The 22,678-nt window shown below is 35.5% G+C and overlaps 1 protein-coding gene across 3 annotated transcripts in view; it reads left to right on the forward strand.

Moving 5' to 3' along the window:
• The window catches only part of LOC136039386 (uncharacterized), a 103,332-nt gene that overhangs the window by 5,809 nt on the left and 74,845 nt on the right, over positions 1-22,678 (forward strand). For all 3 annotated transcript variants that reach the window (XR_010620432.1, XM_065723069.1, XM_065723068.1), the window contains exons 2-4: positions 148-288; positions 8,815-9,047; positions 21,876-22,102. Coding sequence is in view for 2 of the 3 variants with exons in the window: in XM_065723068.1 (XP_065579140.1) it covers positions 148-288; positions 8,815-9,047; positions 21,876-22,102 (601 nt within the window). In the remaining variant the exon portion in view is untranslated. The remainder of the gene's footprint in view (positions 1-147; positions 289-8,814; positions 9,048-21,875; positions 22,103-22,678) is intronic.

A 22,678-nucleotide genomic window follows, 5' to 3' on the forward strand; every position in this document is an offset into this window, starting at 1 on the left:
ATATATATATATATATATATATATATATATATATATATATATATAGGTCTATATATATATCCAAAAAAGTTATATGTATATATAATTTTTTTAAATAATTCTAAAAAATAAATCTTATCCTTTTTTAAATTTCTTTTTCTGTTTTAGTGATGAACACCAATTTTGACCTGCCATATCATAAATTAATTCCATGTCTTGTAAGGAGTTTGGTAGCTGAAACAAAGGAACAGCAAATATTGATAAAAAAAACACATTCTGCTGTTTTTGGGTCAAAAGCAAGAGAAAAAGGTATTACTTTTGCATTTGAATTTTACTCACATGCTTATTAACTTGTAAAAATCCTGGCGCATTAGTATAGTATAAAGCAGTATATTATAAATAAGCATTCTAATGAAACTGTTTGTCAAATGAGCTTTTCAGTAGCAAGTCTAACCTTTTGCAATGTTTAAAAATAGTTTTGTCAGAAATAACTTAGTTGGCTCTTAATTTTATCCTACCATAAGGATATTTCTTAAAAATAAAGTTGGTTTCAAAAATGTACAATAGCTTATTGGCCATCTACCCCTAGAAATTTTATTTCTTGGCCATCTAAATTTAGAAATTTTGCGAAGAAAATTTGATGTAGTCAAACCTAAATGCATTTAAAACATTCTTACCCTGAAGCACACCAGCAAATATCAAAAGGCTTTAGCTCCAGAAGATCCATGAATTGAGGTTAAAAATCAAGGAACACACATAGCTTTCTGCATTGTTTGTTTTCATGGACCTGGCTTAAAAGATTCTCAATTGACCTCATCTGATTAGATCTGGAATATAAATTGATCATATCTAGCTAACATGTGTATTTTGTTGGAATTCTAAGTTAATTGTAATGGAGGCATGACTTTATTTATTCATAACCTATTCATAAAAAAAGTATAAAGGTGGAGTATTTGGAAAAAACACATGAGAAAAAATGACAATCAATAAAAGAAATAGATAAGATGATAGCAATGGGACAAATGTAACTAGCCATGCCCACGTGTTTCTCATGCTGTATTTCCAACTCAACAATGATATCTAATAGAACAAAATTACTCGCCAAAGGCCAGTTTTTTCACATCAGAAGAAAGAGAAGGGATTTAATAAATATCAAATAATCTGTTTTAATTCTGCCTAAACTATCAATCTGAAGAATTGTCAAAAAAACCTAAAGCAGAGGACAGAATGGTCATAAAAGGTGCAGTACAGTTTGGCCAGAGTGTTTCTATTAGATCTTCCTCACTTTACACACGGTAGTCTCTGGATAGCCAAATTGGTAATTTTTACTGATTAATGTTCAAAAAGGAGTTTTTCAAAAAATTTAAAGAGCTATATTAAAACTTACCTGGGGTCGGAATGATGTCCTATGACAAGTCAAGCCTAAGACAATCGGAAATTGCTATCAAAAGAAAAATGAACTATCAAATTGTTGTAAAAAAGAATGTTTAATCTGGAAAGATATTAAATCCTGAAAATTTCAGCAATTCAAGATTTAATTTAACTTAGTTTTTATATTTTTCATTGTTATAATTACACAAAAAAATTAAAAAATATATTTGGTTTTCAGAAAATGATGCAATATCCTTTAGGGTCTATTGAGGGGAAGGGCATTAGCCAAACTCGTGTTCGTAGTATTTTTCGTCTGTTTTAAGTTTGGTTTCAGTATAGCCTATCCGTTTAATTTCTATGCCTATTCAACATAATTATTGTATAATTTTTCTTTTCAATTTGCAAGCAAGGCTTAGAACAGTTCTTGAACTTAGTTTATTGCTTGAAAAGTAATTTCTAGGTAATATTCTTCAAAGAATACTCCTGGGAAATGTCTAAAATGATGTATGAATGAAAATGGAATAAGAGAATACATGTATGTCGGAAGCATCACTCAGCTCTCTTTATTTCTGATTATTTAAACTCATTCATTGATGACTTTGGCATGAGTTTAGCTTTGTATGATGTAGAAAAGATGTTATTTTGACGATCTATATTCACATAATGTCTTTTGATTGAATTCAACTTCCCCCTCAACATTCTCTGAAACTTTCAGCAGAATGCCTTAGCTGATCTTGAGATATTTCGTGTACACCCTTTTGACGACTTGGATGCAGATAGTGTCTTTTGATTTAGTTCAACATCCCCCTGAATATTCCCTTAAAATTTTGGCTTGATACTCTTACCATTCCTGAGGTTTTGCAGATACACATTTTTGACAACCTGGATGAACATAGTATCTTTTGATTAGGTTCAACATACCCCAAGTGTTACCAGAAACTTCCAGCTGCATAGGCTTAGTTGTTCCTGAGAAGATTCATCTTAAGACCCTTAGCCAGTCCTGATATATTACAGACGCACCATTTTGACAACCTGGATGCACATAGTGTATTTTGATTTAATGTATTATCCTCCTCAACATTCCTTGGAAGTTTCAGCTTAATACCCTTAGCTGGTCCTAAGATATCGTATATATCGCATATTGACAACCTGTAACTATATAGTTTCTTTTGATTTAGTTGAATGCTCCCCTCAGTATTCTTTGAAAGTTTCAACTTACTGCTGTTCCTGAGATATTGCAGATAAGCCCTTTTCAAAAACTGGATGCAGTTTGTATCTTCTAATTTAGTCTAACATCTGTCCATACCTTTGGCTATTCCTGGGCTATTGTGGAAATGGCCTTTCACAGTCTTGATTCCCATAGTGCCTTTTGATTCAGCTCAACGTTCCTTGAAGGTTTCAACTCAATAACCTTAGGCATTTCTGAGATATCTATATATATAAAAATAAGTTGTCTGTGTGCGTGTGTGTCGAGTGACGTCATGTTTGTGTGTCGACTGACGTCATGTTTGTCGACTGACGAAATTACAGACCGGGAAATCGGGACACAAATGACGACCGGGACACCGAGACATCTATATATATAAAAATAATCTATATATATATATAAAAAAATAAGTTGTCTGTGTGTCTGTCGAGTGACGTCGTGTTTGTGTGTCGACTGACGTCATATTTGTCGACTGACGAAATTACAGACCGGGACATCGGGACACAAATGACGACCGGGACACCGAGACAACTATATATATAAAAATAAGTTGTCTGTGTGTGTGTGTGTCTGTCGAGTGACGTCATGTTTGTGTGTCGACGGACGTCATGTTTTCGACTGACGAAAAGCTCAAGGGCAATCATTAGAATCATGAGGTATAACTAAAAAAAAACTAAAAAAAGGTAAAAAACTAAAACCTAAAAAAAAGACCAATTCAAAAACGAATGTATATACAGACCGGGACACCGGGACACAAATGACGACCGGGAAACCGGGACACAAGGAATATAAATGACGCCCGGGACCCTCAAAGAGAAATCACAGACTGGGACACCGGAACACAAATGACGACCGGGACACAGGGAATATAAATGACGACCGGGACACAGGGACACAACTACAACGGGGACGCCGGGGGGCACAGGGGGATATATAAATGACGACGGCGACACAGGGAATCGTCGATTAGCAATCACCATCAACAAAGCTCAAGGGCAATCATTAGAATCATAAGGTATAGATCTGAATACGGATTGTTTTCCCATGGACCATTATATGTTGCATGTTCAAGAGTCGGTAAACCTGACAATCTATTTATATGCACAGACAATGGGACAGCAAAGAATGTTGTATATTCGCAAGTTTTACGTAGTTAAAAATATATATATATATATATATATATATATATATATATATATATATATATATATATATATATATATATATATATATATATATATATCTATATTCACAGGTGGGACATAGGGACACAACTACAATGGCGCGTAACTAATATGGCGCGTAACGACTTACGCGCGTGGGGGGGGGGCGAAGCGCCCCCACCAACTAGGCTAGTAGGGAATATAAATGACGACCGGGACATAGGGACACAACTACAATGGCGCGTAACTAATATGGCGCGTAACGATTTACGCGCGTGGGGGGGGGGCTTGGGGGGGGCGAAGCGCCCCCACCAACAGCTAGTAGGGAATATAAATGACGACCGGGACACTCAAAGAGAAAGCGACCGGGACACAAGGAATGTTCGATTAGCAATCACCATTAACAAAGCACCGGGACACAAATGACGACCGGGACACAGGGAATATAAATGACGACCAGGACACTCACAGAGAAATTACAGACCGGAACACAAATGACGACCGGGACACAGGGAATATAAATGACGACCGCGACACTCAAAGAGAAATTACAGACTGGGACACCGGGACACAAATGACGACCGGGACACAGGGAAACAACAACAAAGGGGACGCCGGGGGCACAGGGGGATATATAAATGACGACGGGGACACAGGGAATGTTCGATTAGCAATCACCATCAACAAAGCTCAAGGGCAATCATTAGAATAATGAGGTATAGATCTGAATACAGATTGTTTTTCCCATGGACAATTATATGTTGCATGTTCAAGAGTCGGTAAACCTGACAATCTATTTATATGCACAGACAATGGGACAGCCAAGAATGTTGTATATTTGCAAGTTTTACGTAGTTAAAAATATATATATATCTATCTATATTCACAGGTGGGACACAGGGACACAACTACAATGGCGCGTAACTAATATGGCGCGTAACGACTTACGCGTGCGAGGGGGGCTTGGGGGTTTTGGCACGAAGCGCCCCCACCAACTAGGTGTTTGGGTGGCGCGAAGCGCCACCCCTACAGCTAGTTGTATATATGGCTTTTTGATAATCTGGATCCACATTGTTTCTTTTGATTTTGTTCAACTTTTCCTTTAACATTCCCTAAAAGTTTTAACATAATACACCTAGCCATTCCTGAAACATTGGAGATACGCCCTTTTGACAATCACAATGCACATAATGTGTTTTGATTTACTTCAACATCCTTCTCAACATTCTCAGAAAGTTTCAACTTAATAGATTTAGTGGTCCCTGAGATATTGCAGGTTCACCCCTTTTACAATCTGGATGTCCATAATTCTTTTGATTTAGTTAAACATCTCCTTAATTTTCCCTGGAAGTTCCAATGTAATATCCTTAGCCACTCTTGAAATATTAAAGATACACTCTTTTGACAACCAGGATGCACATAGTTTCTGTAGCTCATGATGCTAAGGGTATTAAGGTCGCCGCTCTATAATAGCTAGAAACATCATTGAATTTCGAAAGGAGCTAATTCAATTAAAAATTAAAATGTCTATTGCCCCTTTTAAGAATAAAGAGATTGGAGGCCAAGCGGCCCTTCTCCCAAGCCTATTCATTTTCCAAATACATCCAGTTAAAATTTTGAGACAGCTAATTTGTTCAACATAGTAGGACGGTCCAGCATGTATGCTTTTAGGGATATTGGGTATGTCAAGCCACCTCAATTATGCAATTGACCCATTATGCTTCAAAACTAAATTTTACTTTAAAACTAAATCAAAAGGCACTGTGTTTATGGTTGCCCATAAGACACCTCAGGAATATCTCTTGAACAATTGAGGGCATTAAGTTGAAACTTTTGGGGCTACTACTATTACTACACCTGCTCTCACACTTTGACCTAATCAAAAGAGTGTAAGTGTACCCAGGTTGTCAGAGAGCATAGATAAAATGTTATGGGAATGATATTAAATGTTATTTTTCAGGTCAACTTGAGGAGGTGTAAAATTGAATTAAACAATTAAGGTTTTTCTCCAGATTAAAAATTATTGAAAAAGTTCTCCAACATATAAATAGGGAGCCAAACTATGGATTCCTATAAAAAAAATTAATAGATATAAAATACGATTTTTTCCAATGAAAAAGACTATGTCAGTAGAAAACAAACAGAAATTAATTTAAACAACTTTTCCCGCAAAACAAGTTCTTCAAAGAAAAGTAAAGAGCTCCATTAAGCCAATACTGAGCAGAAATAAATTCCAATAATCTTCCTAGCCTAAAACTACCACAAATCACTATCAATAAATAAATGAAACCCAAAACCAAAGAAATAACGGAGTCAAACTTAAAACGAGCAAAAATAAACATGAGTTGGACTGACAACCCCCATGACTTCTCAAGACCAGAACATAATTTGCACTTTACTGAAAAAACAAATGACTGGATTGTCAGTTTAATATAAATATACTGATATTTATTCTTCAAAGTTTTGATAATTTTTTATTTATTAAAAAAAAGTGAAAACATTTAAATGTAGTTTGTTTTCAGTAAAGTGAAAATTATATTCCAGTCTTGAGCAGGCATGGGGTTTGTCAGTCCTACTCATGTTAATGTTTGCTTGTTTTGACTTTTGAATCGGTAATTTATTATAATTTCTGTTCATTTTTGGTTGTTTTTTTTTTCTTTTTTTTTTTAAACTGAGCTCTTTGCTTTTCTTTGATAAGTTTATTTTGTGGAAAAAGTTTTTTGAATAAACTTCTTTGAAAAACTAAGCTTTCATTCTATCTAAATCTTGACACCTTACTTGAACTTAAATAAAAGTAAGAAACCGTTGGTTCTAATCTTGTGATGTTTGTGACATTTTCTAAAATTTTCAAAGCACAGTTGTCAAAAATCATGAGACCAAGGGCTCATGCAAATGAAAACATTTAGATCACATTTGACACCTCTATTTATATATTGGGGCAACAATTGAATTTTTCCTGGACTCTGCATTTTGTTTTTGTCCATTGGGAAGAGGGGAAGGGGGATCCTTTACTCAAAATTTGTAAAACTTTGAAGAATTATGCTTTCATTCTATCTGAGACGTGACATCCGTTGAAAACTGTAAAATAACTGAAGAGACAAGTAAGAACAAGCATTTTTCCTCATCTTTCATGTAAAATTATATGTTTGTTTTTGGGCCTTGATTACAGAGAAATGGCCAAAGAAAACTTATAGTTAAAATTAATATAAATATGGAAAGTCAAATTTTCATTCTATTCCAATCGTAAACTCTAACGAAAACTATGAAGAACTTGGAGAGAAAATTATTTTTATTACCAGAAAAAGTCGGAATTCTGTTGGACCGGTGGTTCCAGTTTGGGACGTTAGGTACAGTTTCTAAAGTATTCACATTGCGTTAGCACACTGGTTAAAAATAACAAGACTGGGATGTTACGCTAATGAGAGGTGTGGACCATATTTGCCACCCTGAGAAGGCTATACTAATGATAATTTTGAAATCCGTTGATCTCAAACACATTCACACCACTCCAGCTTGTTGTCAGAACTGGATATTGTGGAAATACTAGTTCAGCTAGTCTACTCTCTTATAGCTGGCCAGTCATAAATCTGAGCTTTTATCATCCTTAAAGTTATAACAGGAAATAACACATAAATAGTTCGGTACTATTTAGTACAAGAATCGTCAACCTATGACACTTGGATCACCGAGTTGCCCATTCACAAATTACAAGGGTCCTATTTCAGTTTTGATAAAAGCATAATATTTAAAAACAAATAAAACAAAAAATAACATAGAAAGAATATTTAGAAAATAAAAATGAATAGACATGGATACTAAGAACAACATTTGGTCTGAGGACAAAGTTTTGATAAAGATAATAGGCAAAAGACAGCGATATTACTCAAATAAATTTTTAACATCGTCAGTTGCGTTTCTCGTTGGGGTTTCTTAGTTATAGATGATGTTCAGTACCACAAGGATAATTACACAGTTTAGCTGCTAAATAATGTTATCACGCTGTTATCTAAAGGAAATAATCATTCTTATTTAAAAAGAATTACCTTGGTCCGACAAAAAAAGAAAAACAAATTATCCTGCGATTTGCAGACAGAAAGGCATAGATTTTTCAAATTTGTTCTAAGTCAATTTGTGGTTTATATAATATTTGTGGTTTATGGTCTATGTGGTTGTATGGATGAGTAGGGTTAAGGCATCATTCAATTGCTGGTCTATATTAATCACTAATTTAGGAAAACAGTTTTCCCTTTCTCCTTCTATCTCTTCCCTTTCTCCTTCTATCTCTTTTTTTTTTTTTTTTTTTTTTTTTTTTTTTTTTTTTTTTAATGTGTTTGTGCTGTTGCATTGATGATTTATCTTTTCGTTATAATAACTTAATTAACGGCAGGACTTCAATTATTGAGCAAAAATTTTCTTAATACGTTGTTGGACGTATGCTAAATGTTAGAAAATAAAATTAATTCGTTACTAGATACTATCGCGCTGCATCTACCAGTTCTGCTGGAGGGCTTATCATCGGTATCAACGGAAAATCATTTACGCACGGCAAGTTTATGAAAAAAAAAATCTTTAGATTGTTCTGGACACATATTTAATGACTGCAAAATGAAAGCAAATAATTGGGAGAATGAAAGAAACACAATTGTCAGTTAGAATAGAAAAGTATTGGGTTACAGTTATATAAAAAATATTGACGAGTGTTTCAAAAAGGATTTATTGTCTAGCGACGTAGCATAGCAGTTTTTAACATATATTCACTTAAATATTGTTAAAAAAGGAATATATTTCTCTTTAATATTTGAATCGTGGCTGATTTAACCCGCATCCAAAAAAGGTTGCCTATCCTGATTTAGTATGTAAATAGATAATGAATATGGAATAAGAGTCCAATGCATACCAAGAACTTATTCATACATTTGTCCAGGTATGTCGACCTGGATCACAGACAGGAGAACCGGAACAGGAGTAACTGCTAAAGATTTTGATCAGTTATTGGTTTTAATAAAATTTTAAAAATGTTCCTTAAATAGGTACTCTGCCTAATACTTACTTATAAAGATTTTTTTTCGCTATAAAACTTTTTTTCTGTTTTAGACTTGAAATCACCGACTGGAGTTGCAATGCTTTTGCAAAAGATTTTTCAGCTTAGACAAGCTGGAGAAGTTGATATAGCTAATAAATTATTCACTCTCCTGGAAGATTTGGAACACGAACCTGAGGGATACCAAGATGACGCTATTTATCTTTTATGTTGTTTAAGTGAAGATGTTGTCTCTCCCAAGTTGAGAGTTATTGGGGATAGCATCAACCAAACTTATGGTTTTATGGTAAACTGGATTTTTATGCTTTTATCTATACTTTGTAACAGTCCCCTCTTAGGATATTTGGCCTACAATCACTTAGAGCCTCGCGGGCTTTAATGCAATAAGAAACATTCACCCTTGATTTTGTATATAAAAATATACAAAAAAATCGCTTCGCCGCCTTTCTGTCAGCTTTCGTGCTTGCTACTGTCGCTAGTCTTCTATCTACTTAATACCATAATATGTCTTCCTGTTAATACCATAATTGATTATTAATTTATTATGTACACCTGGTTGTTACTTAGTACTAGGAGATGTTTTTTCTTCAAGATTTCTTTTTTCAAAGTGTTTTACCCTCAGGACATTCCAGATCCGATCACTGCGCGCCCTAGCAACCAGTTTCGGGCCCTAGCAACCCGCAGGTGTTATTAATTATTGATCTATTATGTACATTTGGTTGTTGCGTAATACTTTTGGGGGGTGTTATGGTTGCTATGCAATAGTTGGTTGTTTACCTATGCAAAGCCCTTGCAACCAATTCCGAGCGGACCCTAACAACCAAAAAATATTATTGATTATTGATCTTTTACATAGGTGAACAATTTTCGCTTTACTGAAAAAAAAACAAAAAAAAAAAACAAATGACCGTGGATTGTCAGTTTAATTGGCATACACTGATGTTTAGTCTTTAATAGTTTTGATATTTTTTTATTTATGAAAGTAAGAAAATCGAAAACACTTAAAAAGTATTTTGTTTTCAGTAAAACGCAAATTGTGTTCTGGTCTTGGGAAGGCATGGGGGCCATCAGCCCTACTCATGTTAATTTTTGCTTGTTTTGAGTTTGATTTGGCTATTTATTGTAATTTCTGTTCGTTTTGAGTTTCATATATTTATTGATAGTGATTTATGGTAGTTTTACGCTTGAAAGATTATTTGACTTTATTTTTGCTCATTCTTGGCCTAATCGAGCTTTTTAATTTCCTCTGAAAAACTTGTTTCGTGGAAAAAGTTTTTAAAATTACTTTCTGTTCGTTTTTTGTTGACATAGTCTTTTTCATGGAAAAAATAATATTTTATATCTTTTCAGTTTTTTTTCCTATAAAAATTCGTAGTATGGGTTGCTAATTATATGTTGGAGAAACTTTTTCAACCATTTTTAATCCGAACACAAACAGTATTTTTAAATTTAATTTTATAGCTTCTGAAGTTGACCTGAAAAATAAAATTCAATATCACTCCCAAAAGATTTTATCTATGTTCTTTGACAACCTGGATACACTTAAACTCTTTTTATTTACTTAAGTTGTAGGAGCAGACATAGTAATTGTAGCATCCCCAAAAGTTTGGTCCCAACTTCTCTCAGTGGTTATCTATATATTGCTGAGGTGTCTTATTGACAACCATAAACACACCGCCTTTGATTTATTTTATAATACATATATATATATATATATATATATATATATATATATATATATATATATATATTTATATATATTTATATATATATATATGGTGTTGCAATATCGTGTTACATTCTAAAATACAGACAAAATATTTTGCCATTCATGGCCAGTTTGCTTGTTGCACATGTGTACATTCAACTGAGCTAACTTAGTACACGGGTCGACAAGCTATAGTTTTTCATCAAATAGGAGTTGCGGGTCCACGGAGGAACTTGCAACAGAAACTTAGCGAATTTGAAGAAAACCCGCTTCATCCTAAGATGGTCAGATTCACTAAATATAGGGTAAAATGGTACTAAATACAGAATATGTGGCAGGACGACCCTATTGTAAATCCTCGCAAGATGGGCTCTGTTCAAATGAAACTGAGAAATAACAATTGTACCATATTCACGACGGATTTTAGTTTCCATACTTTCTAGCATCAAGTTGGCGGCACATGTACAGAAGAGGTCTAACTAAGTCTAGCGATACACCACGGTTCAAAAGCTCATTCATTACTTGGGGATGCAACAACGAAACGAATGCTTTACTAACATTATAATTATGTTCCAAGCGCTAGAGCACCACCGGATGTATTTGCATCGATCAACAAATTGCACAGACACTTTAGAGCATGGAAGGAACCAAGCTTAGGCGGGAAGCCAAACTGGCGAGGAGGCATATAACAGAGAGAACGTAGCTTATTAATTATAAGTAATTCAAACACCCTAGCAAAAACACTTGAAACAGTTATAGGTCCGCTTTCCCTTTTTTGAGAATCTGTGAAATAAGACCAACACAAAACGAACCTGGAACTATATCACAGCAAAAAACCATTTGGTACAACAAAGAAAGATGACACATAAGCTTATCAGACCCATTTTGTAAATGAACAGCGCATATGCTATCATAACCCATAGAATGTCGTTTTTTGAGCTTTCGTATAACATCACATAATTCACTAGAACTTACTACAAAGGTAACTGGTCCAGGAGTACCTAAGCGATTATTTAATTCCCTTTAAAATTTCTCGAGAGTGTTAATGTCGGGTTCGGTGAACTGACTTAAATAACTGAAGTGTTCAATAACTGACTTCAATAACACTCGCTGGGTGCTTGGGGATGCAGTGATCGGATCTGGAAGGCTCCAAGGGGGGAAACATCTTGAAAAATGTCAAAGAAAAAACATCGCCTTAAGTATTTTACAACAACCAGATGAATATAATAAATCAGTAATCAATAATACCTGCGTCTTTAAGAACTTAAAGTGACGGCACCCGGATTCGAAGGGATATGGGCGTGCGGAAGCCTTATGGCGTTACTACTGTTGGAGGGCAGATACACCCCCGCCTACACACAATTCCTCTTATACTGAATGCATCTCATAGAAATTTGAGATGACCATTTTTGTCTTAGAAACTTCGAAAAGGGCTCATTTGGTTGGAAATTGAAAGGGCTAATACCCTCTTTAATAGTCAAATGGGATTGCAGGGCAACCAGACTCCCCTCACGCCCATCATTTGCCCAAACACTTTCAATCAAAATTGTGAGATAGCCATTTTGTTTGGCGTAGTTGAAAGATCCGCGAATTACGTCTTTAATTATGAGAACGCAACAACCCTAAGATCAAGGGTTTTAAGTTATATTTCGAGGACATATACGTTTTGTTTTGGAAAGGATGGTCGTATAAACTTTGAAGGAGGTTAATTGGCTTGAAAATAAGAAGTTTTAGTGCCCATTTTAAAAGTCAAAGTGATCAGAGGGCAGCTGCCCCCCCCCTCAAGTCGTATTTTCCCCAAATACATCCGATAAAAATTTTGAGATAGCCAATTGTTCAAGTTCAAAGGTCACATAACAAGGCCTTTGGGGATGACACAACTCCCAGAGTCTAGGGGTAAGGGTTGTAAGTAATGCCCCAGGTTATCTAAAGTTTTTTGGAAGAGGTTGTTGGGTGAACTTTAGGGGAGGCTCATTTTATTGGAAATGTACAGATCTAGTTTTCTTTTAAGAATCAATTGTGATGGAGGAAAATAGCCCCCCTCCCTTGACACCCTCTTCCCCAAACACATCGAGAATGTGAGATAGTCATTTTGTTACTAATAGTTCAAAGAGTATATAATAATAACTACAGGGTGAACAAACCCTCCCCCCGAGCCCAGGGGCAAGGGTCGTAAGTTATACCCTAGGGCATGTAAGGTTTTGATGGAACGGGTGGTTGAATAAACTTTGGATCGGATAGGGCTCATTTGATTGGAAGCTGGATATTTTAGCGCCCTTTTTATGCGTTAAAAGTAAACGAAGGGTACTCAACCTCCTTCAGCTTGTCATTCCCCAAAACACATCCGATCAAAATTCAAATAAATCTATTTTGTACAGCATTTTTGAAAGGTCCCGTAATTGTTTCTTTGGGGCTGTCAACCTCTCCACAGTCCCCAGTGAAGGACTGTAAGTTTCGCAATTTGTTTATTTTTTACATTTATTATGTTATTGAGAAAGGTATGCATGTTTAAAATTTACTTTCTAAGAAGACGAATGACATTCAGGTGATCCTTTCCGAAAATGTTGTAGGGACTGTTGAACTGTATCAAAAAAATGTTATGTGTATACAATTTGTATAAAAGGGGTAACTCAGGAATGACTGAATATATTAATTTTGAACTTTCAGGAAATGATGAGGGAAATGATCAAAAAGGCAATATTTGCATGCTACCAATGCTACTACAACTACCACCACTACTACTACTACACCACTCAATTTACTATAAATTTTTTTATATTTATATCAATTATATTCAATAGAATCAAGAAGCTAGAATCAGTCCAGTTTAGATACTACAAAAGACTCTTCGGGCTGCAACAGACAACACATAACCAGCTAATCAAAGGAGACTTCGGCAACTTCTCACTGAAATTGCACCGGCTTTATCAAGTATTTAAGTTCTGGCTGATATTAACCCAACTTCCTCAGGACCGATTGGCTAAACAAGCTTATAATGATTTGCTTCGAATTAATAGGAAAACTACTTGGACTCAACAAATCAAGAAATCTCTTGACAAACTAGGCTTCTCTTATTTGTGGATGGAAGGAAACGGACCCGGAAACACACGATGCCTTCCAGAAATTAAATAAGAAAAAACTAATTTTTTTAGCTGAAAGTAAGGAGCGACATTAAAACTTAAAACGAACAGAAATTACTCCGTATATGAAATGGGTTGTCCCCTCCACAATCCCTCGCTCTTTACGCTAAAGCTTTTAATTGTTTTAAAAAGTAGAATTGTGGCAAAAAGCCAAACTTTAGCGTAAAGAGCGAGGGATTGTGGAGGGGACAACCCATTTCATATACGGAGTAATTTCTGTTCGTTTTAAGTTTTAATGTCGCTCCTTACTTTCAGCTAAAAAAATTAGTTTTTTTTTATTTAATTTCGGAACGTTTTTGAATTAATGCATCTTTGGTTTTGGCTCTCCGCACATAAATTATTAAAATGAAATTTGCATATTAATTCCTTCTTTGGCTAAATGGCTTTCTCTTAGTTTTGATCAGATGATTTTGAGAAATAAGGGGTGAGGAAGGAGGCCTAGTTGCCCTGTAATTTTTTGGTTACTTAAAAAGGCAACTAGAACTTTTAATTTTAACGAACGTTTTTATTAGTAAAAAATATGCATAACTTAAGAATTAACTTACGTAACAAACTTTCATAACCTTGTATTTTTATTATGTATACGAGGGGGTTTTTACCCTCGTTAATACCTCGCTCTTTACACTAAATCGTAAGTTTTGTCCCAATTCTTTAAGAATGACCCCTGAATCAGAAAGGCCGTAGAATAAATAGTTGAAATTACTAAAAATACTTTAGCATAAAGAGCAAGGTATTTATCTCCTCCTAAATACCTCGCTCTTTATGCTAAAGTATTTTTAGAACCCCTCATATGCGTAATAATCTCTGTTCGTTTTAAGTTTCAATGCTACTTCTTCCTTTCATTTGAAAAAACGTTTTCATGTTTATTTTTCATTGTTTTCTTATAGTAATGCTAGAGAATCCTGCGCCCTTTTCATTGAATTTTTCTTCCCCCATGACAGATTCCTCCAAGGAAAGATCCTCCAACATATCCCCCTCTCCTCAGCCCCACCCCCAAATAAAATAAAATCCCCCTGAAAACGTCTGTACACTTCCCAATAACCATTACTATATGTAAACACTGGTCAAAGTTTGTAACTTGCAGCCCCTCCCCCAGGGATTGTGGGGGAGTAAGTCATCCCCAAAGACATAGTTATTATGGTTTTCGACTATGCTGAACAAAATGGCTATCTCAAAATTTTGATCCGTTGACTTTGGGAAAAAAATGAGCGTGGGAGGGGGCCTAGATGCCCTCCAATTTTTTTGGTCACTTAAAAAGGGCACTAGAACTTTTCATTTCCGTTAGAATGAGCCCTCTTGAGACATTCTAGGACCACTTGGTCGATACGATGACCCCTGGGAAAAAAAAAACAAAAAAAACAAACAAATAAACACGCACCCGTGATTTGTCTTCTGGCAAAAAATACAAAATTCCACATTTTTGTAGATAGGAGCTTGAAACGTCTACAACAGGGTTCTCTGATACGCTGAATCTGATGGTGTCATTTTCGTTAAGATCCTACGACTTTTAGGGGGTGTTTCCCCCTATTTTCATAAATAAGGCAAATTTTCTCAGGCTCGTAACTTTTGATGGGTAGGACTAAACTTGATGAAACTTATATATTTAAAATCAGCATTAAAATGCGATTCTTTTGATGTAGCTATTGATATCAAAATTCAATTCTTTAGAGTTTTGGTTACTATTGAGCCCGGTCGCTCCTTACTACAGTTCGTTACCACGAACTGTTTGATAATGCAGAGATTGAAAGACCAAGAGATACAAGAGTGGGGTTGTTTAGTACGTTCGTTGGAAACACTGAAGGAATATAGTAAAGTAAAAGAAATTTTTGGGGAAGAATATTATTTTAAGGTAAATTTACCTTTTAAATATTTAAAATCATGGATCCAGTTGAGGGGTAATTGCCTTCCAGTACATAGGGAACAGAGATTAAATAAAAATAAAGGCACAAATGGTAAGTGTGGCTATTGCGGAAAAGAGGATAGTAAATTAGCCCATTTCCTCATGGAGTGCCAGGAGCTTGAAGGTCTTAGGGATGAAATTTGAGGGGACCATCGGTTGGTGCTACTTTCTGATATCCTGAGGTCTTCGAAGCCTGGAACCATATACACAATGGCACGATATGTGGAAAAGGCGGGAGAGGCTCAGTCGAGCCTGAGTGAATGAAAATAAGTGTTGTTTATATTGAGTGTGTGTTCTTTGCAGTGTTGTATTATTAAATCATGTTGTGTATGGCCGTAGGGCTCAAATAAACTTTCTTTCTTTCTTTCTATTCAATATGAATTATTGACAAAAAACTTTACATAAACACATCCCCTCCAAATGCCACAGTATGATATGGAGGAGGAATAACCAAAAAAAAGAGAAAACAATTTAACACGAACCTCAGAAGGGTTTAAAAACAAAACACAACTACACCAGCATATTCCCGGCTACCACTCGCTAAACACTCTACACTCAACTCCTTCCTTGACACACCTCAATAAAAATAAAATACTACGTTTAATGATTTAATACGAATTTAATCTATCAACTATGCATCCTATTATATTAATCATTAAAATCAAACAGTTCGTGGTAACGAACTGTAGTAAGGAGCGACCCGGCTCAATAGTAACCAAAACTCTAAAAAATGGAATTTTGATACCAATAGCTACATCAAAAGAATCGCATTTTAATGCTGGTTTTAAATATATAAGTTTCATCAAGTTTAGTCTTACCCATCAAAAGTTACGAGCCTGAGAAAATTTGCGTTATTTTAGAAAATAGGGGGAAACGCCCCCTAAAAGTCATAGAATCTTAACGAAAATCACACCATCAGATTCAGCGTATCAGAGAACCCTACTGTAGAAGTTTCGAGCTCCTATCTACAAAAATGTGGAATTTTGCATTTTTTGCCAGAAGGCAGATCACGGATGCGTGTTTATTTGTTTTTTTGTTTTTTTGTTTTTTTGTTTTTTTTTTCTTTTCCCCAGGGGTGATCGTATCGACCCAGTTGTCCTAGAATGTTGCAAGAGGGCTCATTCTAACGGAAATGAAAAGTTCTAGTGCCCTTTTTAAGTGACCAAAAAAATTGGAGGGCACCTAGGCCCCCTCCCACGCTAATTATTTTCCCAAAGTCAACGGATCAAAATTCTGAGATAGCCATTTTATTCAGCGTAGTCAAAAAACCTTATAACTATGTCTTTGGGGACGACTTACTCCCCCACAGTCCCCGTGGGAGGGGCAACAAGTTACAAACTTTGACCTGTGCTTACATATTGTAATGGTTATTGGGAAGTATACAGGCGTTTTCAGGAGGATTTTTTTGGTTTGGGGGAGGGGTTGAGAAGAGGGGGATATGCTGGGGGAACTTTCCTTCGAGAATTTGTAATGGGAGAAGAAAATTTCCATGAAGGGAGAGCAGGATTTACTAGCATTATTAAAAAAAAAACAATTAAAAAATAAAACTGAAAAAGCTTTTTCAGCTGGAAGTAAGGAACAGCAATAAAACTTAAAACAAACAGAAATTATTACCCATATGAGGGGCTCACCTCCTTCTAATACCTCGCTCTTTACGCTAAAGTATTTTCGGTAATTTCAACTACTTATTCTACGGCTTTTGTGATTCAGGGGGTCATTCTTAATGAATTGGGATAAAATTTAAGCTTTCGTGTAAAGAGCGAGGTACTGACGATGGGGCGAATCCCCTCATATATGTAATAAAAACATGAGAATACAAAAGTTCTTTACGTAAGCTAATTTATAAGTTACGTAAATCTTTTACCAATAAAAAGATTCGTAAAAAATTAAAAGTTCTAGTTGCCTTTTTAATTAACCAAAAAATCGGGGGGCAACTAGGCTTCGTCCCCCGCTCTTTTTTTCTCAAAATCATTCGATCAAAATTATGAGAAAGCCATTGAGCCAAAAAAAAAAAATGCAAATTTCGTTTTGATCATTCCTCTGCGGAGAGCCAAAATCAAAACATGCATTGATTCAAAAACGTTCAGAAATTAAATAAAAAAAACAAGTTTTTTCAACTGAAAGTAAGGAGTGACATCAAAACTTAAAACGCACAGAAATTACTTTGTATATGAAAGAGGCTGCTTCCTCATCAACGCCCCGCTCTTTACGCTAAAGTTTTTTTACTGTTTTAGAAAAAAGAATTGAGAGAAAGAGTCAAACTTTAGCGTAAAGAGCGGGGCGTTGATGAGGAAGCAGCCTCTTTCATATACAAAGTAATTTCTGTGCGTTTTAAGTTTTGATGTCACTCCTTACTTTCAGTTGAAAAAACTTGTTTTTTTTATTTAATTCATATTTAGGAAACAATCCATTCTTCAACAGCCTTTTAAATTCACTTAAGCTACCATTTTTAATGTTCTCACTTAAAGAATTCCATGTCTTAGCCCCGGACTTGACGAATGATTGAGGAGAAAGTTCCCAGCCATATTGTATTAAAACACAAAAGATAGGCATGGATTAAACTAAAATATAACATACAAATTATTTCCCTAAAAAAAAAATGATTAAGTTTACAGATTATGCCAACATTTTTTGGTAATATATTTAAAACTTTCTCAATATGATCTTTATATGAGAGAGATTCTTCAACAATAGTACTAAGGTATCGAAAACTCGAAGTCCTCCATATTACAAGGCCCCCAGCTTCAACTGAAGATACGCATGGATATCATGAATATCCATATATATTGAGGTGAACTTTAAACTAAATCAAAAGAAGTTATGTGCATGCACATTGTCAAAAGAGAATATTTCAATAATTAATTTGGGTATTCAGTTGGAACTTTAAGAGAATGATTGAAGGGGAACGTTATCTGACAAAATTCTATTTTTATGGCACTTAGTATTAACCAAGTGACATATAGTAATCGCAAATTCTGTCGGTCTGTCTTTCCCGGTTTTGCTACTTTAGGCACTTCCAGGTAAGCTAGGACGATTCTTTTTCGTGATTTGACCATCTAGGTGGAGGGGGTGGGGAGTGGGGGGTCGGTTAATTCGGGAAAAATAGAAAAAATGAAGTATTTTTAACTTTATTTAACTCTTTTTAAGTATTTTTACGAACGGGTATTGGGATCTTAATGAAATTTGGCGTTTGGAAGGATGTTGTGTCTCAGAGCTCTTATTTTAAATCCTGACCAGATCCGGTGACATTGGGGGGATTTGGGGGGGGGAGCCTAAAATCTTGGAAAACGCTTAGAATGGAGGGATCGGGATGAAACTTGGTGGGAAAAATAATCAGTAGTTCTCGATACGTGATTGACATAACCGGAACAGATCTGCTCTGTTGGGGGGGGGGGTTAACTCCGGAAATTAGAAAAAATGAGGTATTTTTAACTTATGAAGGAGTGATCAGATGTTAATAAAATTTGAAATTTGGAAGAATATCGTGTCTCAGAGCTCTTATTTTAAATCCCAACTGGACCTGGTGACATTGGGGGGGGGGGGGGGGGCTAAAATCTCGGAAAACGCTTGGAGTTGAGGGATTGGGATGAAACTTGGTGGGAAAAATAAGCACAAGTCCTAGATACGTGATTGACATAACCGGAATGGATCCGCTCTCTTTGGGGGAGTTTGGGGGGGAGGTTAATTCTGGAAAATTAGAAAAAATGAGGTATTTTTGATTACGAAGGAGTAATCGGATCTTAATGAAATTTGATTTTTGGGAGGATATCGTGTCTCAGAGTTCTTATTGTAAATCCCGACCGGATCTGCTCTCTTTGGGGGAATTTGGGGGAGTGTTAATTGTAAAAAAATAGAAAAAATGAGGTATTTTTGACCTACGAAAGAGTGATCGTATCTTAACGAAATTTCACATGTAGAAGGAACTCAAAACTCAGATCTCTTATTTAAAATCCCGACTGGATCCAGTGTCATTAGGGGGGGGGGGCGGGCGGAAATCTTGGAAAACGCTTAAAGTGGAGAGATCAGGATGAAACTTGGTGGAAAGAATAAGCACAAGTCCAAGATAGGTGACTGACATAACCGGACCGGATCCACTCTGTTTGGTGGAGTTGGGGGGGGAGTAATTCGGAAAAATTAGAAAAAATGAGGTATTTGCAACTTACGAGCGGGTGATCAGATCTTAATGAAATTTGATATCTAGAAGGATCTTGTGCTTTAGAACTCTCATTTTAAATCTTGACCAGATCCGGTGGCATTGAAGGGATTTGGAGGGGGAAACCGGAATTCTTGGAAAACGTGAAACTGGAGGTATCGTAGGAATGGGTGATCGGATCTTAATGAAACTTGACATATAGAAGAATCTTGTTTCTCAGATTCTACATTTTCAATTTGAATCGGATCCGGGGACATAGAGGGTTGGAGGGGGAAACAAAAATCTTGGAAACCGGAAATCTTGGAAAACCCTTAGAGTGGAGAGATCGGGATGAAACTCGATGGGAAGAATAAGCACAAGTTATAAATACGAGATTGACATAATTGGTACAGATTCATTCTCTTTGTGGGAGCTGGGGTTTGTTAATTTGGAAAAATCAGAAAAATTGAGGTATTTTTAACTTAAGAACGGGTGACCGGATCTTAATGAAATATGATATGTAGAAGGAACTCATGTCTCAGAGCGCTTATTTCAAATCCCGACCAGATCTTTTGACATTGGGGGGGGGGAGTTGGAAGGGGAAACTGGAAATCTTGGAAAACGCTAATAAATGTCGTAGATAGGTGATTGACGTAACCGGATTCGATCTGCTCCCTTTGGCGGAGTTAGGTGGTGGGGTTCAGTGCTTTGGCGAGTTTGGTGCTTCTGGACTTGCTAGGAAGATGATATTGGTAGGTGTGTCAGGCAGCTGCACAAATTGACTTGATAAAGTCGTTTTCCCCGATTCGACCATCTGGGGGGCTGAAGGGAGAGGAAAAATTGAGGTATTTTTAGCTTACGAGTGGGTGATTGGATCGGAATGAATTTTGATATTTAGAAGGGATTCGTGACTCAGAGATATTATTTTAAATCTCGACCGGCATTAAGCCTCTGATTTGCCTTTTAAAGCAATCTATTGATTCTTAAAATTTTGCTAGAGCTCATGCCATATGAGCTCTTGGCTCTTCTGACCTCATCACAAGTGCCATATGAGCTCTTAGCTCTTGTTTTTTTCACTGTCACTTCAAAATCTCTCAAAATATATCTTGCTTTCAGTAAAGCATGAATGACAATTGCGCTATAATTGGAGCGCAAGGGGGAAATTTTCCCATTTCCTATATCCTGTAATTTCTGTTCTTTTTTACTTTAAGTGGAATATCAGTTTTATTTTGGTACGTTCTAAGTTCATCATTGGTTTCATTCTTTATTAAGCCTAATAATCTCTTTTAAAAAAATTATAATTGGGATACAACAAAGACCATTTCTTCGTTAATTTATCCAGTAATTTCTGTTCGTTTGAGTTTGAATTGAACATTAATTATATTTTGTAAACTGTAAGTTCTTTTTTGTTTTATCTTTATTAAGTGGTTTCTTCTAACTTTTAGTAATGTCTGTTATTTTTTTATTCTGCTGAAGACAGATTTTTGCCCTTTACTTTTGTTCAGAAAAACTTGTCTTGTCTTTTTTTTTTTTTTTTTTTTTTTTGATTTGATATAAGTAAAGAACGATGGTACTTAGGTTGTTAGTCTTAGAAAAATATTCTAAAATCTAGGGCAGGCACAAAATAAAAATAAGAGATAACGTGAGAAGACTAGAGCGTAGAATAAATAGTCAAGGGTCCAAACAAAAGTTCTCTAAATACTGTATCAGTTCAGAAGTTTGAATGTATAAGATTGACTGCTATTGACTGTTACAGAAATTTGCCAAATGGAAATTTTTAGTATTGTAGTTATACTTCGTGAAAGTCTTATTTTCACAAATTCTTTCTCTTACTTTCTTTTTCAATACTCTCTATGATCAAATTAATTGACCTTGTCTGAAAGGTATGGAAATATCTTACTACTGATCGTTGAAGTCGTCTTTCTTATGTCAAAAAGGCCATACATTACCTGCAAAAATGCTCAAAGGTAATAATTTTTTCTCTCTAAACAAATTCCCTTTTCTCTTTCAGCTTGTCTATCACTTCTAATCCCTAAAATCATTTTGCATACTATTTTAGGTCAAAACTTTGTATTTTAGACTTTTTAAAATGCGTGTGTGTTGAATTTGCCTAGCTTTAATAAAAGTATTTCCTTTTTCTTAGTGATAACTTGCGTTCTTAATTGACTTCGTCGAAGTAATTTTAGCTTCTAAGTGTCATTTTACCTTAGTAAAAGATACTCAACTAATTTTAGAGATGTGACATTCATGGAAGTGAAAATTTTCTTCGATGTCAATCATATATTCCAGATAATACAGTGGCCCTTCGTAATATAAACGCTTATGAAGCGCCTAGCTGTCACCTCTTTTCCTCTTCAAAAAACATGGACAAGACGCAAGGTTTTGACAAGTTTGCACATCTGGTTACACTTCATCCAGGATCAGGACTGAGACCTTCGTTTTCAAATTCAGAAAATAACAAGTACTTTCTTTCATTTTCTTTTTTTTAAATTTGAGACGTCTACACTGCTGTGCTTAGGACAAAAGACCTATCACAGTGAACCAGTTTATGGGTAGTTTAGCAATAAACATGGGTAGTTTAGCTATTTATATAGGTAGTTTAGTAATATGGGTAGTTTAGCTATTTAGTATCTTAGTGAAACGATCCATCACATATCGCCGCCGTTAGGCCTAAAGGTCCTGTCTGACATTTTCAAATTTTTGAGGTAATTGCAAAAAATAGTTTAATTAGCTATTCCCAATAAGAGCTTTGTAATATAGATCAGGAGGATCAAAGTTTCACTGAAAATAAATTAGTGTTGCTCAGTTTCTTTTGAGAAGAACTTAGCAAGTGTTATCTTGGCAACTATACGAGAAGTGCGGACATGTCAGATATGTTTTTTTTTGGGTGGGACACAAACGATATTATTAAGGTGTTTTCTGTTGAAAATTTTAAATTATAAGTAAGTGGGAAAGGGCCTTGGTATTGAAGAATATTATCAACTACCTCCTTGTCTTTCCTCCTTGACCTATAAACGATTTTCGAAGAGCCTTTTTT

The sequence above is a fragment of the Artemia franciscana genome, chromosome 19, assembly GCF_032884065.1.
Source record: "Artemia franciscana chromosome 19, ASM3288406v1, whole genome shotgun sequence".
In the NCBI taxonomy this organism is placed as follows: domain Eukaryota; kingdom Metazoa; phylum Arthropoda; class Branchiopoda; order Anostraca; family Artemiidae; genus Artemia; species Artemia franciscana.